This window comes from Peromyscus californicus, unplaced genomic scaffold (genome assembly GCF_007827085.1).
Source record: "Peromyscus californicus insignis strain IS unplaced genomic scaffold, ASM782708v3 Scaffold_15__1_contigs__length_86483966, whole genome shotgun sequence".
NCBI classification, from domain to species: domain Eukaryota; kingdom Metazoa; phylum Chordata; class Mammalia; order Rodentia; family Cricetidae; genus Peromyscus; species Peromyscus californicus.
In genome coordinates this window covers 919,244-940,457 of record NW_026294447.1, presented here as the reverse complement: position 1 = coordinate 940,457, position 21,214 = coordinate 919,244, and the positions used below count along the sequence as shown (strand labels likewise).

At 39.7% G+C, this 21,214-nt stretch overlaps 1 protein-coding gene across 5 annotated transcripts; it reads left to right on the top strand.

Moving 5' to 3' along the window:
* The first annotated feature begins 4,878 nt into the window (after window positions 1-4,878).
* Window positions 4,879-21,190, top strand: Cbll1 (Cbl proto-oncogene like 1). Of its 5 annotated transcripts, none has more exons than XM_052738273.1 (6): window positions 4,879-5,209; window positions 10,538-10,696; window positions 14,477-14,574; window positions 14,882-14,965; window positions 15,756-15,829; window positions 17,764-21,190. In XM_052738273.1, exons 1-6 carry the CDS (start codon window positions 5,143-5,145, stop codon window positions 18,797-18,799), a joined length of 1,518 nt encoding a protein of 505 aa, XP_052594233.1. In that variant the 5' UTR covers window positions 4,879-5,142; the 3' UTR covers window positions 18,800-21,190. The 5 variants fall into 5 exon arrangements, with proteins under 5 accessions (XP_052594233.1, XP_052594232.1, XP_052594231.1 ...); XM_052738272.1 differs by having other exon boundaries at window positions 14,474-14,574; XM_052738271.1 differs by having other exon boundaries at window positions 10,538-10,705.
* The last annotated feature ends 24 nt before the right edge of the window (window positions 21,191-21,214 follow it).

Sequence of the window (21,214 nt, the reverse complement as noted above, 5' to 3'; positions counted from 1 at the left end):
GCAGGAAAAAAAAAAAATTCAGGACATAGAGTAAAATCTGTCTCTTGTTCCCCAGACCTCCCCGACTAAAACTTAAGCATCTGGAGAGCAAGGCTCCTGGCCCCACAGGCAAAAGAGTCATCTGTGGCATTTAAGGTGTGCCAGGGAAAAGATAAAAGTCCGAAAACAAAATTGCCAAGTGCTGGCACTCGCTGACTCCCAAAAGCTGTTGGGTCCCTATTTTAAGTGAGGAAAAGGCCACAGGCTAGCGAATGCCCTGCCAGGCCATCGACAGCCTTGTTAAAAGTGCCACCTAGAAAGACAGAGAGTCAGCTGACTGCCCCCAGGTGCCAAGATGCACGGGTACATCAAGCTAAGACCTCCAGCAGACCTAGGCTTGGCTACAGACATGGCAGGGAACCCAGAACGCAGCAGGGAAGCGATCCGATTCTTTCCTTCTGGACACCAGAGCCACTGACTCAGTCCTGGGAGTTTTGGGATGGCACCTCTCCTTTATTGTCGGGTACTACCTCACCAGATTTAATTGCACTTTCAGAGTTACTTAATGAAAAAAGATTTCCACCTAAAATAAGAGCTCATTGCTTCACTCCAGATCCACTGCCTGTGTTTCTCACGTGCATACAGACAGGGCCCTGATCTTTGCCTTGTCCCTAATTAAAAAAAAAAAAAAAATTCTCATGTACCACAAGCTTTTCACTTCCCAGTTCCCTGTTCTAACTCACTGTTCAGCTAATGGTACAGGACCACTACAGAACCAGAGTCCAGAGATCATCAAATAAGAAACTAACAGCTAAAAGGTATTTACACCCCCAGACCCAAAAGCGTCTGGGCGCTACAAAAAGACTTTAATGTAAACATCTATTACTATGAGATGCTTTTAACAATTGATCACCTGTCTCCTAGATGCTGAACCAGTAAAGGAAACAAGTACTTTAAAATAACTGTCTCTGATAAAGCTTAACGTGTTTCAAAATCCATAGGGACAGGCCGGATCTACCTCAGATAAATGTCAACATAAAATAATGATTCTTTTATCTCTCTAAGTTTTTTTCTGTGTCACCAGCATCGTGTCAAACAGAAAGTTCCCAGCCACAGCCAAGAGGGATACATGTCTCCAGAGAAAATGGATGACAGACAGCATCCCACAACGCCTGTCTACCTCGGAAGACTCCCCTTCTCCATTCCCCCAAGAGCCAACCAACGTCCAAAAGTCAGCTGGAAGCAGTTTTTGAGAGGAATGACACCCCTAGTCCCATCTACCTGCTTTTTTTATAATAAGGTAAAGTCTGGGATGTAAGGATTTGGTCCTTATTTACGTCCTTAATTACGTCATCAGCCTTCGCCGGCTTCCCAGCCTAAAAAGCGGGTGAGCCCTCTGTGGGCTCTCTGTTCCTTCTCCTTTGCACTCCTTCCCCCCGTCGGTCCCCCTCTCTTCCTCTCTCCCCCCTTGTCTGTCTGTCTGTCTGTCTGTCTCTCTCTCTCTCTCTCTCTGTCTTTCTCTGTCTCCCCCCCCAATAAAGCTCTACAAAGGTAACCATGGCTATGATTCTTTTAATCAGCATGCTCCTCTGTGGGCAGGGCCGCCACAGGCGGCGACCAGCCACGAGGGGCAGCGCCGTGGCATAACCAACAATATGTGCAGGCAATACACTCATGCACGTAAATACAATAAAATGTTCAAAATATACATAAAAAATGTCGAAAATCTTTAGCTACTAGAGAAGAGAAAATTTCCCCACTCAGAATGGGTATCAAGAAAACAAGAAGCAACAAATGTGGGGAGGGGAGGAAACTTATACATCACTGTTTGGAATGTAAAATAGAGCCACTATGAGAAACAGTATGGAGGTTCCTCAAAAAAAAAAACAACAGAATTCCCACATGACCTAGCTATATCACTTCTGGGACAATGCCTAGAAGAATCAGTCATCTTACTACACAGATATTTGCACATCTATATTCACTGGCCAACACAGCCTAGGTGTCCAACAACAGATGGGTGATTAAAGAAATGTAGTACATTTACACATGGAATACTATTCAATTATAAACAAAAACAAAGTTATGTAATTTACAGGAAAATGGATGAAACTGGAAATCATGTTAAATGAAAACCAGTCTCATAAAGATAAGTATCACATAGTGGAATGTAGGGACATGGAAATAAAAGAGGAACTACTGGGAAGGTGGAAGGGGGAACTGGAAAAAGAAATTATAATAGAAGGGGTAAGTATGGTCAAAGTACATTATAAAGGAATGGAAATGTCACAGGAAAACACATTAGTTTGTACAGCTAATAAAAATGAAAATAAAAAGTACCATATAAGTCTATGTACAATCTAACTCACAAATTAAGAGACCATTTTGTCACACTGCTACTGCATTGATGAAAGTATGGCAACTACAGTAAGTACAGACGCTGAGGCAGTGTATGGAAGTGACAGGCCAAATCAAGTACGAGTCCAGAATTTTACTACAGTGAGCCTTTAGCAAATTTTCTACGTAACCCAGGTTGCCTTCAAACTTGCAATGCTCCTGTCTCAGCCTCCCAAGGGCTAGGATTACAAGCATGTTCCACCATACTTGGACACCCCAATAAATTTTCCTAATGATACACCATAAAATACTGATAAAACTATCAAAGTCTTAATATAATTTCAAAGCCCTGTTTAATTCTAATCCTCTAGCAGCACTAGACATTATTATTATTCTATATTTTCATCAATCTGAAGTTTGATGGGGGAGGGTAAAAACATTTCCTTGGTAAAAACACCTCTCAGGCAACTCTAAAAGTTCTTGTACAAAGTGAGGGTTTAGGCACCAGAGATATAAAGTGAGGACATGACCCCTCCAAAGTTGAGGGGAGTTGTTTTTTTTTTTCCAGATATGAGAGTACAGCCAGAGGCATCTGAAGGAGTGCAGAGCAGGGCGAGAAAATAGTAGACTAAATATGGCCAGCAGGTTGGACCTAGCCATGAGAGGAGAAAGGGGCAAGGCTGAAATAGCTGGGTTATATAGGTAAGAGAAGCTGGGGGCTGGGGGTGGAGGTGGGTGGTGGGGGTGGGGGTGGTGGTGTCCATGAGTTGGAGAAGTTTAGGGGACTGAGGTGAGAAGAGCAACAGGTAGTTGTGAAATTAAGGAAGTCTGAAGGCCAGCACCACAATTAGCCATTGGTCCCAAAAATACCACATCAGCACTGTATTTAGAGAACTATCAAGAGTGTAGTGAAAGATTAAACAGACCCATTGTATCTGCCATGAATTCTGGAGTAATAGCACCTGGGCTCTAAAGTAACCTTTTGTAAATAGTGACTGTTATCTGAGTTGCTCTATAGAAGGAATTTCAGAGCTTTTTGCATAACTTAAGTCTCCAGACTACCTGGCAAACCAGGAAGTTTTGTGTGGTTGAGAATTGCTTAGGAAATAATTCCTTCAAACAATTCCAGATAAAAGGTTTTGGTATTGGGAAACTGATTTGCTAAAAGTGCTTTTTGTGTAACAATAGAGGCTTTTGATTAGCTAAAGGTGCCTTTTGTGTAACAATAAAGAGGATTCTGTGAAGCCAGGAGGCAGTCAGTTTATCAGAAGTTGACCTTCCTGCTGTTGCAAAGCCATAAAACATGCTGGAGTGACTCTCTTCCTTAGACTGACCTGAATAATACAGAACACCAACATCAGAGAAAGGTTAAGCTTCATGTATCTAACACTTCTTCACTCCCCAATAATACCAGCAACTGAAAGCATCCTGAAGACCACTCAGTAGTTTAACAAAAAATAGGCATTGTTTCAGAAATGTCCTTAGTTGTGAGTGTACCTACAACCTTGTTTGTAAAGCCGCAATGAGTTGGAGTCTTTAAAAAGACCACAATTAAGACAATCACTAAATAACACGGTACACTTACATATGATCTCGACAGTGTTAGTCACAGCTGTTACTATGCAACACAGAGGACACATTGCTACACATACTTTATTTGGAATCGAGTACCGTGAAAACATTATAAGAGGCCAATATAATATTTTATTGAACTAGGAACTCTGGCACTGAAAGCGTGAACAACCCAAGGTAACGATGTCGTCACCAAGGGACGACCATAGAGCCCAAATCCCTTGACTCCTGGGCTGATGTTTTCCACTAATTATGCTCCTTTCTACTCATCTGTGAGCTTCAAGTGTAAAGGGCTGGAGAAGGCAGAAGACCTAATTGAGCCAAATCTGCGAGGTGGGGATGCTCTGAAGATCCACAGCAACCCCCTTTGACACTTTCTTTTGTTTTGGCTGAGCAAGATGAAAACAGCAACCACAGACCCCAGGGACCAAGAACTGGAACTAGGTACTGACTGTTGTGGTAACTCTCTCTTCCTCGGTCCGGGCCTGTCCTTTCTCACTTCTCCCTCCCGGCCAAGCCTTAACGCTCCCCAATCTCCAATCCCTAGTCCCCATCTTCATTCCTTCACCCTATCTGCACACCATTGTTCAACGTCCCCGTCGGACAGGGACCTCCTGGTATTCCCTTCAGTTTTAGCAGGGGTTCGCGGCATTCTACACGCGTTTCAGCTGAGAAACTTCGGTAGGAGTCAGGGAAAACCCGCCTGCCGGGTGGGTGTTGGGACTCGTCAGGACAAAGCATGATTAGACAATGAGAACCTTGCCTCTCTCCCGGACGGAGAGCCCCGCTGTCTCAGCTTCCCTCGGGCACCTACGGAGCCCGCGTGTTTACACTTTCTTACACCCAGCGGCGGATTCAGGGGGCATTCTAAACCGTTACTCCGCCTGCCGGGGTGGGACCAGCCCAACGGCTGAGCCTGCGCTCTGGGCCGGCCGGCCGGCATCGGCTGACTACAAATCCCAGAAGGCCTCGCGCCTCGGGGCGGGCGGCGTGCCCGCCGCGCTTCCCTCTGGTTCCTATTGCTTTCCAACAGCAATAGGTGTCCTTCATACTGCTGAAGGCTGCCTCCTCCAGGGAGCATTAGCAGTCTCGACACCGAAGTCCTCGCGCCCCTACTCTTTCTGCCTCAGTTCTGGCTATGGCTGACTCCCTCACCGGAGTCGGGCAGCAGCGGCGGCGAGGGAGGGAAGCCCATGCAAGCGACCCGAGCGCACTTCCGCCTTTGGGCTCCGGAAGGTAGAGCGCACGCGCTCGATGCGACTCTGGAGCGACTCACTTCCGCTCCCACTGTGCCCTGCGAGCCGAATCATGGATCACACTGGTAAGGAGGCGGAGGCAGCGGGGGTCCTGGTTTCGTGCCCCCTTGGTTCGTGTGGGACTGGTCTCCCAGCGGGCACAAGGGGCTACTCTTGCCCCACTGCGCCTGGACGTGGCGGAGCGGAAGCAAGCTTACAGACCCGGTCCCGGGCTGGGCCTCCTGCTCCCCGGCCTACCTTTCAGAGCGGTGCCTCCATCCTCGAGACCGGCAGAACTGCTTCTGCGGTGCTGCTGAACTCGCTTTGCGGACACTGCTCCGCGCAGGCTTGTTGGGAACGGGAGAGTGCCAGTTCTTTTTTTCTTTTTTCTTTTTTTCCTTCTCATTCCGGTTGCTCTGCACTTTGTGCTGGGGAAATAAGCGGGTGGATCCCACTTTCGGAATTGGAGAAGCGTCCGGACGCTGAGAGAGAGTGGGTTGGAGACTTCCTGCTGCCTCCCAGCTTCGGGTAGCTGCTGCAGTGGTCACCCTCTGTGGTTATTGTCTCTTCGGGTTTTCACGGACTAGAGGCTAGAGAAGAGTCAGATATAGTTTTCGAAGTTTTAAGCAGAGCATCTTTTCTAAACCCAAAGCATGCCCCCGCCCTTTGGCCTTGCCCTTTCGCATCTTTTGGACAAATACAAACAAATTTAAGATCAAGACATTTCCATCGCATATTCCAAGTAATAGTGGCTTCAAAGTTTATTTCTGTGGGCTTCGTTTTCTTGTTCTTAGTTATTGAATGAGTGCACTTGGCTTTGAGTGCTTCCGACAAGCAGGAGGAAAAGGCTTTTTCTTTTAAGAGTTGACAGAGATGCCCTCAAATAACTACTTAATTATATAATTGCCTGCAGATACTCGTAGGCTTGGAGATAGAATGATGAGCTGGTAAACAATAGGACTGCGTCCTTGCCTTCGAGTTTACATTCTATCAAAAGGGGCAGGCAGGTTGGTTTCTTTTTTAAAAACCGCCTACAGATTGTGGTGAGTACTTTAAGAAAATAGGTGCTTATGGAGTAGAAATTTCAGAGAGTGCCAGGGAAAGGTGTTTTTGGAATGGTAAGATGTAGAGAAGGCCAAATATCTGTGGTCTAGTTAGCAAGAGGGAGAGCCCTCAGTTGAGAAGGGAAGGAAAACACAAGTTACCTTGTTCGTGAATTTGAGAATCATGGTAAAGGGTTGAATTTTAAGTGGTTACGAAGCAATTGAATAAAACTAGGAGCATAATATTTTAAAAATGATCCCAGCTCTTCTATGGAGAATGGTGTAGGAGAGGAAGAACAGGAGTAAATAAATAGGTGATGGTTGCAGTGGCCCAGAGGGAGGCTCCGTTTAGTGAAAGGGTAGCTCAGTGATAGAACACCTACCTAGCTAACACAGGTCCCTAGTTCAATCCCCAGCAAGGCTGTGGGGGGAAAACTTGAGGCGGAGCACAGACAATGGGCAATTTCAAATATTTTGGTGGAGAATCCAACAGCTGCTAATGGATTGGTTTGTGGAAATATATGAGAAAAATGAGAAAAACTGAGTTTCTCATTAGAGCATCTTGGTACTGCATATATAAAATATCCCAGTTTCTAAGTTGTTAATGAAAGGTTGCCTGGGGAGATAGAAATCATTCTAACAGAAAATAATCACTAATTATAAGCTAGCTAGATTTTTTTAAAAAAAATTTCTGCTTAAATCAGTTTTAAATTACTTATGAGACAGTCATCTTAATGTCTTAGTGTTGATTGCTGCACATTTTGAGGGAAAAAAATTAAACTAAGCAAAAGACTCAAACTTTCACAAGACTCATATAAATACAAATTTGAAAACTATTTGAATCACAGAGCCTTTGGCAAATCCAGAAATGCCAGTTAGCTAGTTATTTGATGATTTCCTGACTGAATAGACTTCTCAGAATAATATTTTAATTTTTTAAAATTTGTATATGCGCCGGGCGGTGGTGGCGCACGCCTTTAATCCCAGCACTCGGGAGGCAGAGCCAGGCGGATCTCTGTGAGTTCGAGGCCAGCCTGGACTACCAAGTGAGTTCCAGGAAAGGCGCAAAGCTACACAGAGAAACCCTGTCTCGAAAAACCAAAAAAAAAAAAAAAAATTTGTATATGCATTAGTGTTTGACCTGCATGTCTTTGTGAGGAAGTTGGATCCACTGGAACTTGAGTTATAGACCCTTGTGAGCTGCCATGTAGGTGCTGGGAATCGAACCCTGGTCCTCTGGAAGAGCAGCCAGTGTATTGGTTTGAAACTATTACCACATTTAAAGGTAGATTCACATTAGATGGCCAATTAACCGCTGAGCCATCTCTCCAGCCCAGAATAATGATTTTAATGTCAAAGGATCAAGACGTCTTGTAAATGGAAGTATTGAAATAGAATTTTGTCAGAAAACAAAACAAAACAAAACAACTCCATAAATCAATCTCCCTCCCTCCCTCCCTCCTTCCCTGCCTCCCTCTCTCCCTTCCTGCCTCTCTTTTTCTCTGCAAACAAGTGTTGCTTTATTTAGTGTTTCTCTGGATTGCAGAAGTGTCAGCACTGGGCTGTGAGCACAGAGGAAGCCAGGCAAACCCAAGGCCCTCAGGGGTGGAGGGAAGCAGAGAAAGGTGATGCCCCTGAAACTCCTCCAAGGGCAGCCCTGTCCACATGCTCCCAGGTCACAGAAGTGCTCAGGTCAATAAGACCCTACCTACACTTGATTCATTCTTTGGTCATTATGAGAGTTAGTTAGCACTTAGGTAAAAGTAACACAAATTTTGTAAAATGCTATTTCATTCTTTTTTGGGAGGTGGATGCTGGTGACCTGAACTCAGGATCTTCAGTACTTCAGACAGTTTCTACCAATACCTTGGCTCTTTTTTTTTAAAATCTTTTCCCTTTTTTTTCTTTTTTCTTATGTACATTGGTGTTTTGCCTGCACGGATGTCTGTGTTGAGAGTATCAGATTTCCTGGAATTAGAGTTACAGACAGTTGTAAGCTGCCATGCTGGGTGCTGGGAATCGAACCTAGGTCCTCTGGAAGAGCAGCCAGTGTATTGTTTTTGAAACGATATAATGAAGTGTTACCACATTTAAAGGTAGATTCACATTAAATGGCCAGTTATTCTTTTTATCCCTTATGTAATATCCAGACATTTCTTAATTATTGTGTGTTGTTGTTTTGATACTATATATATTCAACAACGTGTATGTTACGTTTTTATTTTTAAAAAAGCCCCAGAATGTTGTCACTTGAAATCTGTGAAGCAAACAGTAGCTTTAAGAAACAGCAGGCTCTACAAAGAGTTCCAGGGCAGCCAGGGCTACACAGAGAAACCTTGTCTCAAAAACAAAAGAGAGCAGACTCGACTAGAGAGATGGCTCAGCAGTTAAGAGCACTGGCTGCTCTTCCACAAGACCCAGGTTCAGTTCCCAGCATCCAGATAGCAGCTCCTAACTGCCTCTATTTTCAAGGGGATCAGACTCCTTCACACAGACAAAACACGAATGCACATGAAATAAAAATTTTATACACACACACACACACACACACACACACACACACACACACACACACACGTACAGCAGGCTCTTGAAAGGGCTAGGCTGGCTGTTCAAGTAATGGAGAACTCAGTTGTGTGAGGTAGTTGAAAGATGCAGATAAAGTGTTCTATTTTCATTCACTAAGGTAACATCACTAAGATATCCGAAGGGCAACAACTTAGTTTTCATGCAAGGGAAAAAAGGTCATCTGTCATATCTCTACAACTGGTAGGTACTTCTATATGAATGAACAAATGCAGTGAAGACTGTTGAAATATATGAACAGACATTCCATTTTAGTGCAGTCTTGAAGGTTGATCAAATTGGGTTTATTTTATTCAAGATTGTAGCTATTCATGTAATCCCCTTTCCATGAAAAATTTTAAGAGGTGTTCCCTGTTACAAGAGTAGAAAGTAGACAAATGTTTAATCATTGAAACCCATTTTGAATTACATTTGGCTTTACCAAATTTAATGTGGACAGTTTGGCTGTAAGTTTTGATTGTAATTCTTGCAGGAATTCTGTTCATTTATTTGTGTTTGAAACAGTACAGTTTAAAAGTTACATTTGCATTTCCTATTTTTAAGCATTTCCCTTTTTGTCTTAAAGTAAAATTGAATATTTTGTGTTACATATCTTTATGTACTTGAAAAAGTAAAGTTTTATATGAGTCAGTCCTGTGAAATAACGTACCTATTATTCATGGACAAGAATTCTTTTTTATTCCATAGATGATAAGATTTTTAAAGACCAGAAAGTTTCAGTTGTTGAGACCTAAGTCTAAATACAGTTTTCCATCACAGTGTTGACTTCTTAGCTGAGGATGTCAGTTACCCACGTCTCTAGAAATGTTACAACATAAGTAATGCACTATGTGTTCTATTAAATGGTATAATTTTGTAGATCCCTTGAATACTTTTTAGAAAAAAATGTTATGCTTAAAGGAATAATTACCTGTTTAAAACCAGCACATAGACCAGCAAGACGACTTAGCAGGTAAAGAAAGACCTGTGAAGGACTGGAATTCAACATCTGGGCCTCAAGTGGTAGGAAGGGAGAACCAACTCCCACAGTTGTCTTCTGATCTGCACATGTCCACTGTGGCTCCAACTGCACTCACAGGCACATGCCCACGTGCACACACACCAAAATTAAAACAATTTTCAAATACATATCAGATATCAGATTGAATATTGGATTTCTAATTTTATTATTTGTCTATTACTAAGTTTATTGAGTGGCCACTTTGCATGTTTAATTATTAGACACATTTTGTTTTTTCTCCTTTATAATTAAAAAATCTATTAAAATTTGTGTCAGAGGTTTCTTTCCTTGCATTTTTATTTTATTTATTGTATGTACATTTGTATGAGTATGTCAGATCCCTTAACTGGAGTTTCAGGCAGTTATGAGCTGCTCTGTGGGTGTTAGGAATTGAATCTGGGTCCTCTGGAAGAACAGCTAGTACTCTTAACTGCTGAACCATCTCTCCAGCTCCTTCATGCATATTTTGTTTCTGTAAACTATACTGTGGAATTATATGGGAATTTTTATTGTTCAAAGTTCTAGAAAGTGATAAAGATTCTTTAACTTTTATCAACTTTTGAAATGGTTCCATGTCTCAAAAAAGGGTAACCAAAATCATTGCTTTAAAGGTTTATCTCAAATGAAGAACATTAGCAGAGTTACACTTAGGTCAGTCTGGTATTTAAAATCATAACCAAGATCTTTAATTTATTGTTTGATGTTGATTTTATCTTTATACTTGTAGAACACTTTTCAAGAAGAAAAGTAAAAGAAATTACAACTTCTTTTTTCCATTCATATAGACAATGAGTTACAAGGCACTAATAGTTCTGGATCCTTGGGTGGTCTTGATGTTCGCAGAAGAATTCCTATAAAACTCATCTCCAAACAAGCCAACAAAGTTAAACCTGCACCTCGAACTCAAAGGAATATTAGCAGGATGCCTGCAAAGGCCCCACCAGGTGATGAAGGTAACTTGTTTAAACTAAGATGTTTAACAGTTGTGTTGTTTTATCTGAGTGCACCAATTAATCTATTTGATTTTATTTACTTAAACCTATTTTAAAATTTTAACCTTAACCTTACACACTATTTTCTAATCTTTTTTTCTCCCTTTATAAACCCCCTTATGACCTTTCCAAAGAATCTAATGAATATTGCAGAGAGCATTACATTAAAAGTAAAATTTGTTTGTATAGCCCTCTCCAAAGCTAATGTTTGTTAAGATTTTTTTTTAAGTAAGATCGGTAGTGATGGTCCATGCCTTTAATCCCAGACGAAGGAAGCTGAGGCAAGAGGATTGTAGTTTGATGCCAGACCCTGTCTCAAACAAATGAATAGTCTCAGGTGTTTTAACTTTTTTCTAGTTATTTGTTTGACTGTAACTATTGTAGTATGAACATTAAAAACTTGACTTGGGGGATGGCAAGATTAGTGAATAAGGGCAATTGCCACATAAGCATGGTGACTTATGTCCATCCCTAGAACTAATATAAAAGAGGAAGGTGAGAACTGACGTCCAGAAGTTGTTTTCTGACCTTCACTGGCATACTGTGCAAACCTATGTCCCCATATCATGTCCACAACAAATTAAAAAAAAATTTAAAGACTTGACTTGTACATTTTAGAATTTATCAGATCCTGCTAAATTACTCTTCAGAAAGGGTTTGTTGGTTTATACTCACATCAATATTTCTTATTATTAACAAACATTTTTTTGAGGCAGGGCTTTTGTCCTTGAACTTGAGCAGTTTTGCTGCCTCAGCCTTGTGAGTGCTGTTGTTACAGGCAAGAGCCACTGTGCCCATGACAGAAACTTAAGTGTATGGGTGCCTTTTTGCAGTATTAGCCATTTCTTGTCTGTGTTCCATCATCTGGTTTTGATTGGTGCCTTTCTCTTAGCTTTTGAGAAAGTGTTTTTTGTTCTTTGTAAAAGTGGCAATGTTAAATGTCTGTAGTTCATTTATCTTTTGAGTTTTATGTATAAAATATTACTGTAAAGAATTTGAACATTCTAAGTAGTCAGTTGAGTTTGCTCTTTCACTTTCCTGTCTTCTCATTTATTAGAAGTCAACAAACTGGCCTATGAGTCAAATTTGATTCCTTTAAAAAAAAAAAAAAGGAAAGTTACCATTCAGTTGAGTATTAATAGTCTATGGCTGCTTTCTCACTATCATGGCAAAATAGAGTAGATTGATATGACCTAGAAAGCCTAAAATTTGTACTATGTAACTGTTTGTAGCAACAGTTTATTGACCCATGTTTTAGAACATTTATGGATTTTTTTTTTAATGAAGTCTTGCTTTTTAAATTTTTATCCAAAAGAGTTCACTAGCTCCCCAAATATTGGGTAATCTGTTTTTCCTTCCAGAATGGAAATATTGCTGTTAGCATGCATTCAAATTCTAGGAGGACTTGTCTTACTCCTAAATTCTGTTCTTTTCAGAACCAAACTGCTTTCGTTGTACTTTATAACATATCTTTACTGTATACTAAAGTAGTAGAGTTGAAGTTAAAATGTTACAAATTACTGTAGTGAGTTGGGATATGTTCAACTAAGCAAAGGCCGAGTACAGCAGTTGACGTGGCTGCTGCACTGGTGTAATCTAGGCTTCCCCACCCATGTTGGCCTTTTGTAAATTATTTTTTAACTACATATAATATACTTTTTTATGATCAAAGTGCAAAAAAAGAAAAAAAAAGCCAAATTCCCCTTTCTACACTTCTTCCTGTAGGCGGAGATTTTCGTTGGGACTGTTGGCTCCCAAATAACCACTCAGAGACTTATTATTAATTATAAAAGCTCAGCCGATAGCTCAGGCTTATTACTAACTAGCTCTTACAACTTAAATTAACCCATTTCTATTAATCTACGTGCTGTTCTGAGGCTCGTGGCTTTTATCTCCTGCATGTTCTGCTTCCTTTCTGCCTGGCTGGCAACTCCTCTGACTCTGCCCTTCTTCCAGCATTCTCCCTGCCCCCAAATCCTGCCTAGCTATGAGCCAATAGCTTTTTATTAACAATGAAAGCAACACATATTTACTGTATACAAAGATTGTTCCACAGCATTTTCCTATAGGCATTTCACCCTCATCCCAAAGCCATACAGCCCCTTTTATAGGGAACTGCTATTGCTCTCATAAAAGAGCAAACTGAAAAGATAATTTTTGAATTTTGAATTTAAAAAATACTCCCTTTTTCTAAAACTGATCAAAATGGAGTTTCAGATACAGGTGTGATAACTGTAAATACATGCTTAATGATAAGAGAACAGCTTGTGCCACTCTGAAAAGTAGTCATGTGTGCTACGTTTCCCTCGACCGCTGACCTCAATAATTTCTGGGTTTGACATGTTGATTTTCCTTAGCTTGAATTTTAATGACCCCAGGTTTTATGAAGTTTAAATGTGTCATATGAGAGCTTAGGGGCACTCAGTTGTCACTGATAAGAACTTCATGACTTTGAACTATATAGTTTTGTTGGGATTAATTAAAAAGTGTAGTGCAGCTGGGTAATGGTGGTACATGCCTTTAATCCCAGCACTTGGGAGGCAGAGGCAGGTGGATCTCTGTGAGTTCAAGGACAGCATGGTCTACAGAGCGAGTTCCAGGACAGCCAGTGCTACACAGGGAAATCCTGTCTTGGAAGTAAAAATAGTGCTATGTCAGCTTTAAAAACTGGCTTGACTTTCTGTGTGTGGATCTATGTGTACACACTAGTAGCTGTGCACAAAATATTTGTGCTTTGGCTACTCTGTTTACCAGTTCTAGAGCCAAAAAGAGTCATGAGAACCTTGGCACCTTAGATATTTTTATCTTTTTGTTTTTGTTTTTGTTTGTTTTATGAGACAGGATTTCTCTGTGTAACTGTGACTGGCCTAGAACATTCTCTGTAGACCAGCCTCGAACTCAGAGATGTACCTGCCTCTGCCTCCCAAGTGCTAGGATTAAAGGTGTGTGCCACCAACGCCTGGTGGTATTTTTGTCTTCTTAGCTTTACTTGGGTAATTGGATGGTACTGGACCTCCCATTAGACTGTTCATTGGTTTATGTTATTTTGCTTGAGAGGCTTGCCATCAACTTTTTAATTAGACTAGAGATAGTCAGACCATTTGATCTTCCTAGTGTCCTGTTACATGATATATATGTTCCAAAGGAACGGATACTGGTAAGTAAGTATTTTACCTCCTGCGGTTTGGGTTGTTGACTAGGGAGAGGCTTTAGCTAAAAAGATCAAATGTCTTCATCTGTTATTTCTGAAGCCATTCTCACTTTGAGTGGGAAGTCATAAAAAGGCTGCAGAATTCATTATGTCCTTTGGCAATCAAATCAGTCTCTTGTAGCCTGGTACCACTTTTGTAGGTGGTTTAGAATAGATGATGATACTATCTTTAAAATTTGTGCAGTAAACATGATGGTGGTAATTGGTGAGGTTTTATAATAGAGACAGTGTGGGGAGTTGATAAGAGCATTGAATAAGAGACTCTTACAAGTCTGTTCTTGGCCCTGCCACTAAGCTTCTATGGTGGTTTCCATATCCAGTGTATATTGTCCTCTGTAAAATACTAGAGATGGACTAGATGATCACCAGGATCAGCTGGCATTTTAAACTAGTTTTGATATTTATGTTCTTAGATCATCAGAAATGTTTTTCAGTAAATAGGTCTATTTTGTCATGTAAATATACTTTAAAAATGAAATTTGAAGTTGGAAAAATGTAACATAATTTTTTTCTCTCAGAAGGATTTGATTACAATGAAGAACAGCGGTATGACTGTAAAGGAGGCGAACTCTTTGGAAATCAGCGAAGATTTCCAGGACACCTTTTTTGGGATTTTAAGGTATAACTAAAAATGAAAAATTAAGCATTGATAGTATGAATTTTTAGTGTGTCTGTAACTTTTAGCACACATAAGGCCACTTGCTTGTTTCTACATCTCCAAAAATAATTTAAGGTGATTTTCAGTAAACCAAGTAAAATCAACAGCCACTATTTAAGAAGGAAAACAAGCAGAGTTACACTAAGCAGCTTTTATTTCTGTTTGTAGTAACAACTATTATAAAATTCTAATCATTTCACTGTGTGAAATTGATGAGTACAATTTTCAGAATTGCTTTAAGAGGAAATTTTAATTATCATTTCAACAGATAAACATCTTAGGTGAAAAGGATGATACGCCAGTTCATTTCTGTGACAAATGTGGATTGCCTATTAAAGTCTATGGAAGAATGGTAAGTACAAATAAAGTATAGCTTACTATTTTTTATAACTAATTTTAAAACATAATATGTACAAAAAGGCTGAGAAGTTTTATAACACAATGAATTTAATGTAGTTATACTTTACTTTTTTTGGATAGCTTCAGGAGAAACACTCTAAGATAAAACACATTTAGTGTTCTTTCTCAGGAGCTTTCAACTTGCAGGGACTCTAGTCAACATCGATAGGTTCACATATCTATCTGAAAATACAAGCAGGTGCCAGGCAAGAGGACTAATCCTGTAATCCTAGCACTCTGAAGGTTGAGGCAGAAGGATGATAAGATCAAGGCCTGCCTCAGATACATCAGAGTTTAAGGCCAACCTGAGGTACACGTGAAATCCTGTCTCCAGAAATACAGAGTAAAGCATTAGTAGATGTGCACATATTTACTTATTGGGAAAAGAGCCAAAGTTTTTAAAACATTTTCAGAAAACTTGTGATTAAGCCAGGCATTGGTGCACATCTTTAATCCCAGCACTCAGGAGGCAGAGACAGGCAGATCTCTTGAGTTTGAGGCTAGCTTGGTCTACAGAGTGAGTTCCAGGACAGCCATGGCTACACAGAGAAACTTTGCCTCAAAAAAAAAAAAAAAAAAAAAAAAAAAAAATCTAATGAATTAATTGTTAACTGCTACTGGTATGTAATCATAAGTCCTCATTTAAATATTTCCTGTATGCCTTCTATCTGTAGATGATGGTACTATTATTGAAATATTCTAAGTTGTTCTAGGATGCCTAACTATGGTATTTTTGTCTACAGATTCCATGCAAGCATGTCTTTTGCTATGACTGTGCTATTTTACATGAAAAAAAAGGAGATAAGATGTGCCCAGGGTAAGATATGGTTGTCTTTAAATTATCTAATAGTAGTGGTGGTTTAAAGGTTATAGAGTGATGGAAATAGACAAGGATGCAGATGTGCGGGCTGAGTTGGTTTTAGACTTCTCTGTAAGATGGAGCTAACCATTGTTTGTTATTCAGAGTAGCTAAAATGATGAAATCTCTTTGGCACCATAGGAATGGTGTTGGAAACTAGAACCATTGTTTTTGTTTGTTTGAATGGGGCACGGAAGCATGTATAGTATGGTTGGTGATTGAGAACAGTCTCTTTCCAAAATCAGAATTAACATTTTTTAAAATTACTAATTGTATGTGAATAATGTATGGAGGTATAAGCATGTGTAAGGGTCAGAAGGCAACTTTGTGGAGTCAGTTCTCTGCTTCCAACTTTACATATGTTCTGGGGAAAGAACTTGGATTAGCAGGCTTGCTTAGCAAGCACTTTACCTGTAGAGCTGTCTCACTGGCCTCAGGATTAGAATGCTTGAGTTCAAGTCCCTGTGTTGCTATTTATTAGCTATGTGATATAAGCTGGATTTTATGTCTATAAGCTCCCTGGGTGGGTTATTTTTAAGACTAAAAGAGGATGAATGGATAGATAGATGGAACAGTAGAATCTGGCATATAATAAACACTATGCCTGTATAAGTTCTTACTATATACAAAACAAATATGTCTTGAGTGATATGACATTATGATAGACTTGAAGTTATGCAGCACAATGTCTATTTGGGGATGGCTCTAGAATAAAATGGAATTTATATTAATTTAGAACCTCTGATAAGGAAGCCTTGAGAAAAATGGAGCCTTGGGTTAACTTGTAGCATCCCAGTTTTTCTCTAAACCCATACTTGAAAGTACCCCAAGCAGTATTAGTAATTGCTAATGAAGGTATAAGGAAAGATTTCCCCATTATGGTGTAGGAAATGGATGTTGCTAGGATATAAAGGGATGATTTGTTATGACCCAATGACAACTGATTTTCTTGGCGTAGTTCATTGGATTTTTAAAGTTACAGATTATAAAATATATGCTGTGTTAAAAGGAATGATTCTATAGAATTCTAATTCTAATTGGAAGTATGTATTATAGCCTTTGTTGGTTGTTTTCTCTAATGCCTACTTCCCAACCCGGTGTCCATTCATTTTAAAATTACATAGCAAATATGCTTGAAAATGTGATGAAACATTACATGTAGTGAACATTAAAAGATTTTCTCTTTTACATAGATGTTCTAATATTAATATTTAAAAGCAAAATTTAGTTTTTAAGTAACTAAATGTGTTCTAGTGTGCACCTCACCTATGTAATCCTTAGCTGTTTAGAGAGAAACCTGTTCAGACCCAGTTCAGGAAGTAAAGTTAGCAACCAGAATTAGTATAAATAGTATATACTACTGCTTTTAAGCATCATCCAAAAGACAGGAAGACTTCAACCTATCTAACATGGAGATGTTTTTGAGTGTATAGTGAATTAGATGGCGGAAAAGCAAGGAATACACAATGGCCACAACTGAGAAGCACACTAGCATCAAGAGCTCTAGCTCTCCACTGAGGGTGGGCAAAGAGACAACTGAACTTTGAGTTCCGTAGTTGTGAATGACAGATCCCTTACCATTCTTGAATACAGATCATAGTATAGTTAAAAAAAATTAATGAGTTCTAAGTTTGGGAAAATAGGTCTCTTAAGTCATTCTCTTTGGTGGTACAATTCAGAGTTTTGAGGTAAAAAAATATTCTCAGGTTGGTAGAAATATTGATGATTAATGTGTGAGACAAATAGGGAAGATTAAAGGTTCACTAACAGTAATTAAATATTTTTTTAACTTTTGCAAATGTGTAACATTTTTAAAGTAAGCAAAATGTTTAAAATAAATGTGCTGTTTTGTATCTGATTTTAGTTAATCAACTTTTTCCCTTCCTGTTCAGCTGTAGTGATCCTGTGCAGCGGATTGAGCAGTGTACACGAGGCTCTCTCTTCATGTGTAGCATTGTTCAAGGTTGCAAGAGAACATATCTGTCTCAGAGAGACTTACAAGCTCATATCAACCATCGCCATATGAGAGCTGGAAAGCCAGTTACCCGTGCTTCACTTGAGAATGTTCATCCTCCTATTGCCCCACCACCAACTGAAATCCCCGATCGTTTCATAATGCCACCAGACAAGCATCATCTAAGCCATATTCCTCCAAAGCAGCACATCATGATGCCACCACCTCCTTTGCAGCATGTGCCACATGAGCACTATAATCAGCCACATGAGGATATTCGTGCTCCTCCAGCAGAATTGTCTATGGCTCCACCTCCACCTCGTTCAGTCAGTCAGGAAACCTTTCGTATTTCAACAAGAAAACACAGCAATTTAATAACTGTCCCTATTCAGGATGACTCAAGTTCAGGTGCTAGAGAACCACCACCTCCTGCCCCAGCACCAGCTCACCATCATCCTGAATATCAGGGCCAACCAGTGGTATCGCACCCTCATCATATTATGCCTCCACAGCAACATTATGCACCACCCCCACCTCCTCCACCACCAATAAGCCATCCAATGCCACATCCTCCCCAGGCTGCAGGTACTCCTCACTTGGTGTATAGCCAAGCTCCACCTCCACCAATGACCTCTGCTCCACCACCAATAACCCCTCCCCCTGGACATATTATTGCCCAGATGCCACCTTATATGAATCATCCTCCTCCAGGACCCCCCCCACCTCAGCATGGTGGTCCACCTGTAACTGCACCCCCTCCTCACCATTACAATCCTAACTCTTTACCCCAGTTTACTGAAGATCAAGGAACTCTGAGCCCTCCATTTACACAACCAGGAGGAATGAGTCCTGGTATATGGCCTGCGCCAAGAGGGCCACCACCACCTCCACGAATGCAGGGCCCGCCTTCTCAAACCCCACTACCTGGACCACATCATCCAGATCAAACAAGATACAGACCATATTACCAGTGATCATAGTGTTTTGAACTGAAGCTATGACAAGGAAAATGATTAAATTAGTCAATCTTTTAATTTAGCTTTTGACTGTTGGGGGAAGGAAAAATACCTCTTTTGAAGTGGCTATAAAACACAGTCTTAACCCTTAAAATGGTTTTAAATCTTGACCTTAGGATTGCTTTCAAATACTATACTGTAGTGCAGGTAAGTGGCTCAGTTGAGCACACATGTATCTTAGCAGCTGTTACTTTGGTGTGGTAAATTGACCCAGAAATGACCATTTGTATAAAATTTACAAATTTTTCACTGTTCCATTTTCAAAAATACTGCTTTTATTAAACCCAATGTTTAGTTTTTCTTGTGATGCATTTTGTTAACCTATGTAAAAGGATTAAATTTCAAGATGGTTGTAAAAAATGCTGTTTTTATGTGAATTTAAGTACAACCGCATAATTTTTTTTTAAAACCATATGTTTTACCACTAATTTTCCAAAGTTAAAGTCCTAAAAATAAAAATCTACTAGAATTGTTACCAGGCAGACTGTTACATGATAGGGAATTACTTCACATTTTAGGCACTGAAATTTCAAGGGGTAGTAATTATGTACTTGGATTCATTTTTGTCTTTGAACTGCCTCAGGAGTGCCAGAATACATCAGAATTCCTGTAATGGTGTAGTTTGACATGCCCCAAGGCATTCTAATCATTTTGAAAATGACTGGCTTTACAGGCTCTAAGCTGTGGATGAGATGCTGTCCTCATTGATGCTTTTCTCCTGAGTGGTTAGAATCACATGATCCATCACACTTACTCTTAAATTATGTCACTTTATAGGATTGCTGGAACGGTGTTATTTGGATGAAGTGTGTTCTGTGTTCACTGTCTTAACCTACATGTTTAGGACTGACTAGACTTTATTTAAATCCGCATTTCTTCATAGTAGTTTGATTCTGTGTTTTAGTGTGTTCTTGTTTATGGGGTTTTAAACTGCAACTTGAGTGCTGTGGAGGAATTTGACTGATGTATTAGCAAAGGGTGTTTCTTATAAAACCACAACCTAGCATTTACTCAGGTTTCATTGCTGTGGTGAGTTTTTCCTCTAAGTTGAAATTTTAAAACTTAATTATTTCCTCCTCCTCCTCCTTTTGTAAAGCATTCTAACATTGTAGCACAGAATCAATAGTGAGGACAACCTGATAATTTTGAATTGGACAGAAGAAAAGTAATTATTAGATTGTGAATTTCAGTGCCATGTAAGGTGCCTTTGGAGTCAGTGTTTGCATTATAGGGGCTTGTTAGAGTCCACTGAAGATAACCACTCAGTTTATACAGCTTTCCTATGTATAAGTCAGCATTCTTAGGATATTATTATATATCCTTTGAATTGACTAAACCCTTATGAAGCTTTTCTTCCCTCCTTAAAATGGTGCATAATATAAACATGGTGTGTAGTATGCAGATAGCATTTATTAGATAGTGTGTAGTATATAAATTTAGAACATTGGTTTTTGACAAGTACTGATTGGTAATTCACCATTTTATTTTGTCAGGTACAGGAACAGTCTCATGTTGGACGATCAGATGCAAAATGATTTCTGAACTTATTAGCACAGAAGTAAGAAATAATATAAATGGGCATTTCAGCCTTGGCTGGCCAAAAATAACTAATGCAGCCTTTCTTGAGCAAGTGATTTTTTTCCCCCACGTATAGCAGTGAGAGTCTGGTTTGCTCATGCACTATTTCTACTGAGAAACTTTTGTTACTATAAGCATGGGAGTGAAATAGTGTGACATGGTGGTGAGTGTTTCTGTTATATTACTGTAGGTACTTGGATTGGTGCAAACTTGATTCCTTTTCATATCCCTGTTTAGGAGCTATTTAAATATTAACTGTTACAATCCAAATAACTTTGTTTCATGTAATTAGAAAATAGCCAGATTCATGTAAGAGCTTCTTAACTGTTTATGAGAAGCTCTTGTATTGAGATTTACTGAGGTTGGACATGGTAAGAAACCATCCTAGCCTGTATTTTGGACCAAAAAAATCAGTATCATGAAAAAAATCCCACATTATGAGAATTCTTGTAGGTGTAAATGACAATTTTAGTTATGTTAATACGTGTTATACTGGGAGGCAGGTCAGATGAGTGTCTTGTAATAGACAGAATTTTAAATGTTAGACTTGAATTCATCAGCTGATTGTTTGAATGAGGGTGGGTGGGTAGACAATTAACAGGATTACTGTTCTTAAGGAAAAAGTTGTGAATCCCAGTGCATTTCAGGGAAGCCTTTGAAGCTATCTATAACGGACATAAGTCTAAATGTATGTATGTTTCATTAATTGCTCTTAAGACTACTGAGGTGGCAGTTCAATTCTTAAAAACAATAAAATGGAAGCATAAATACTGTTTTGCTGAGATGAGTTTTTAA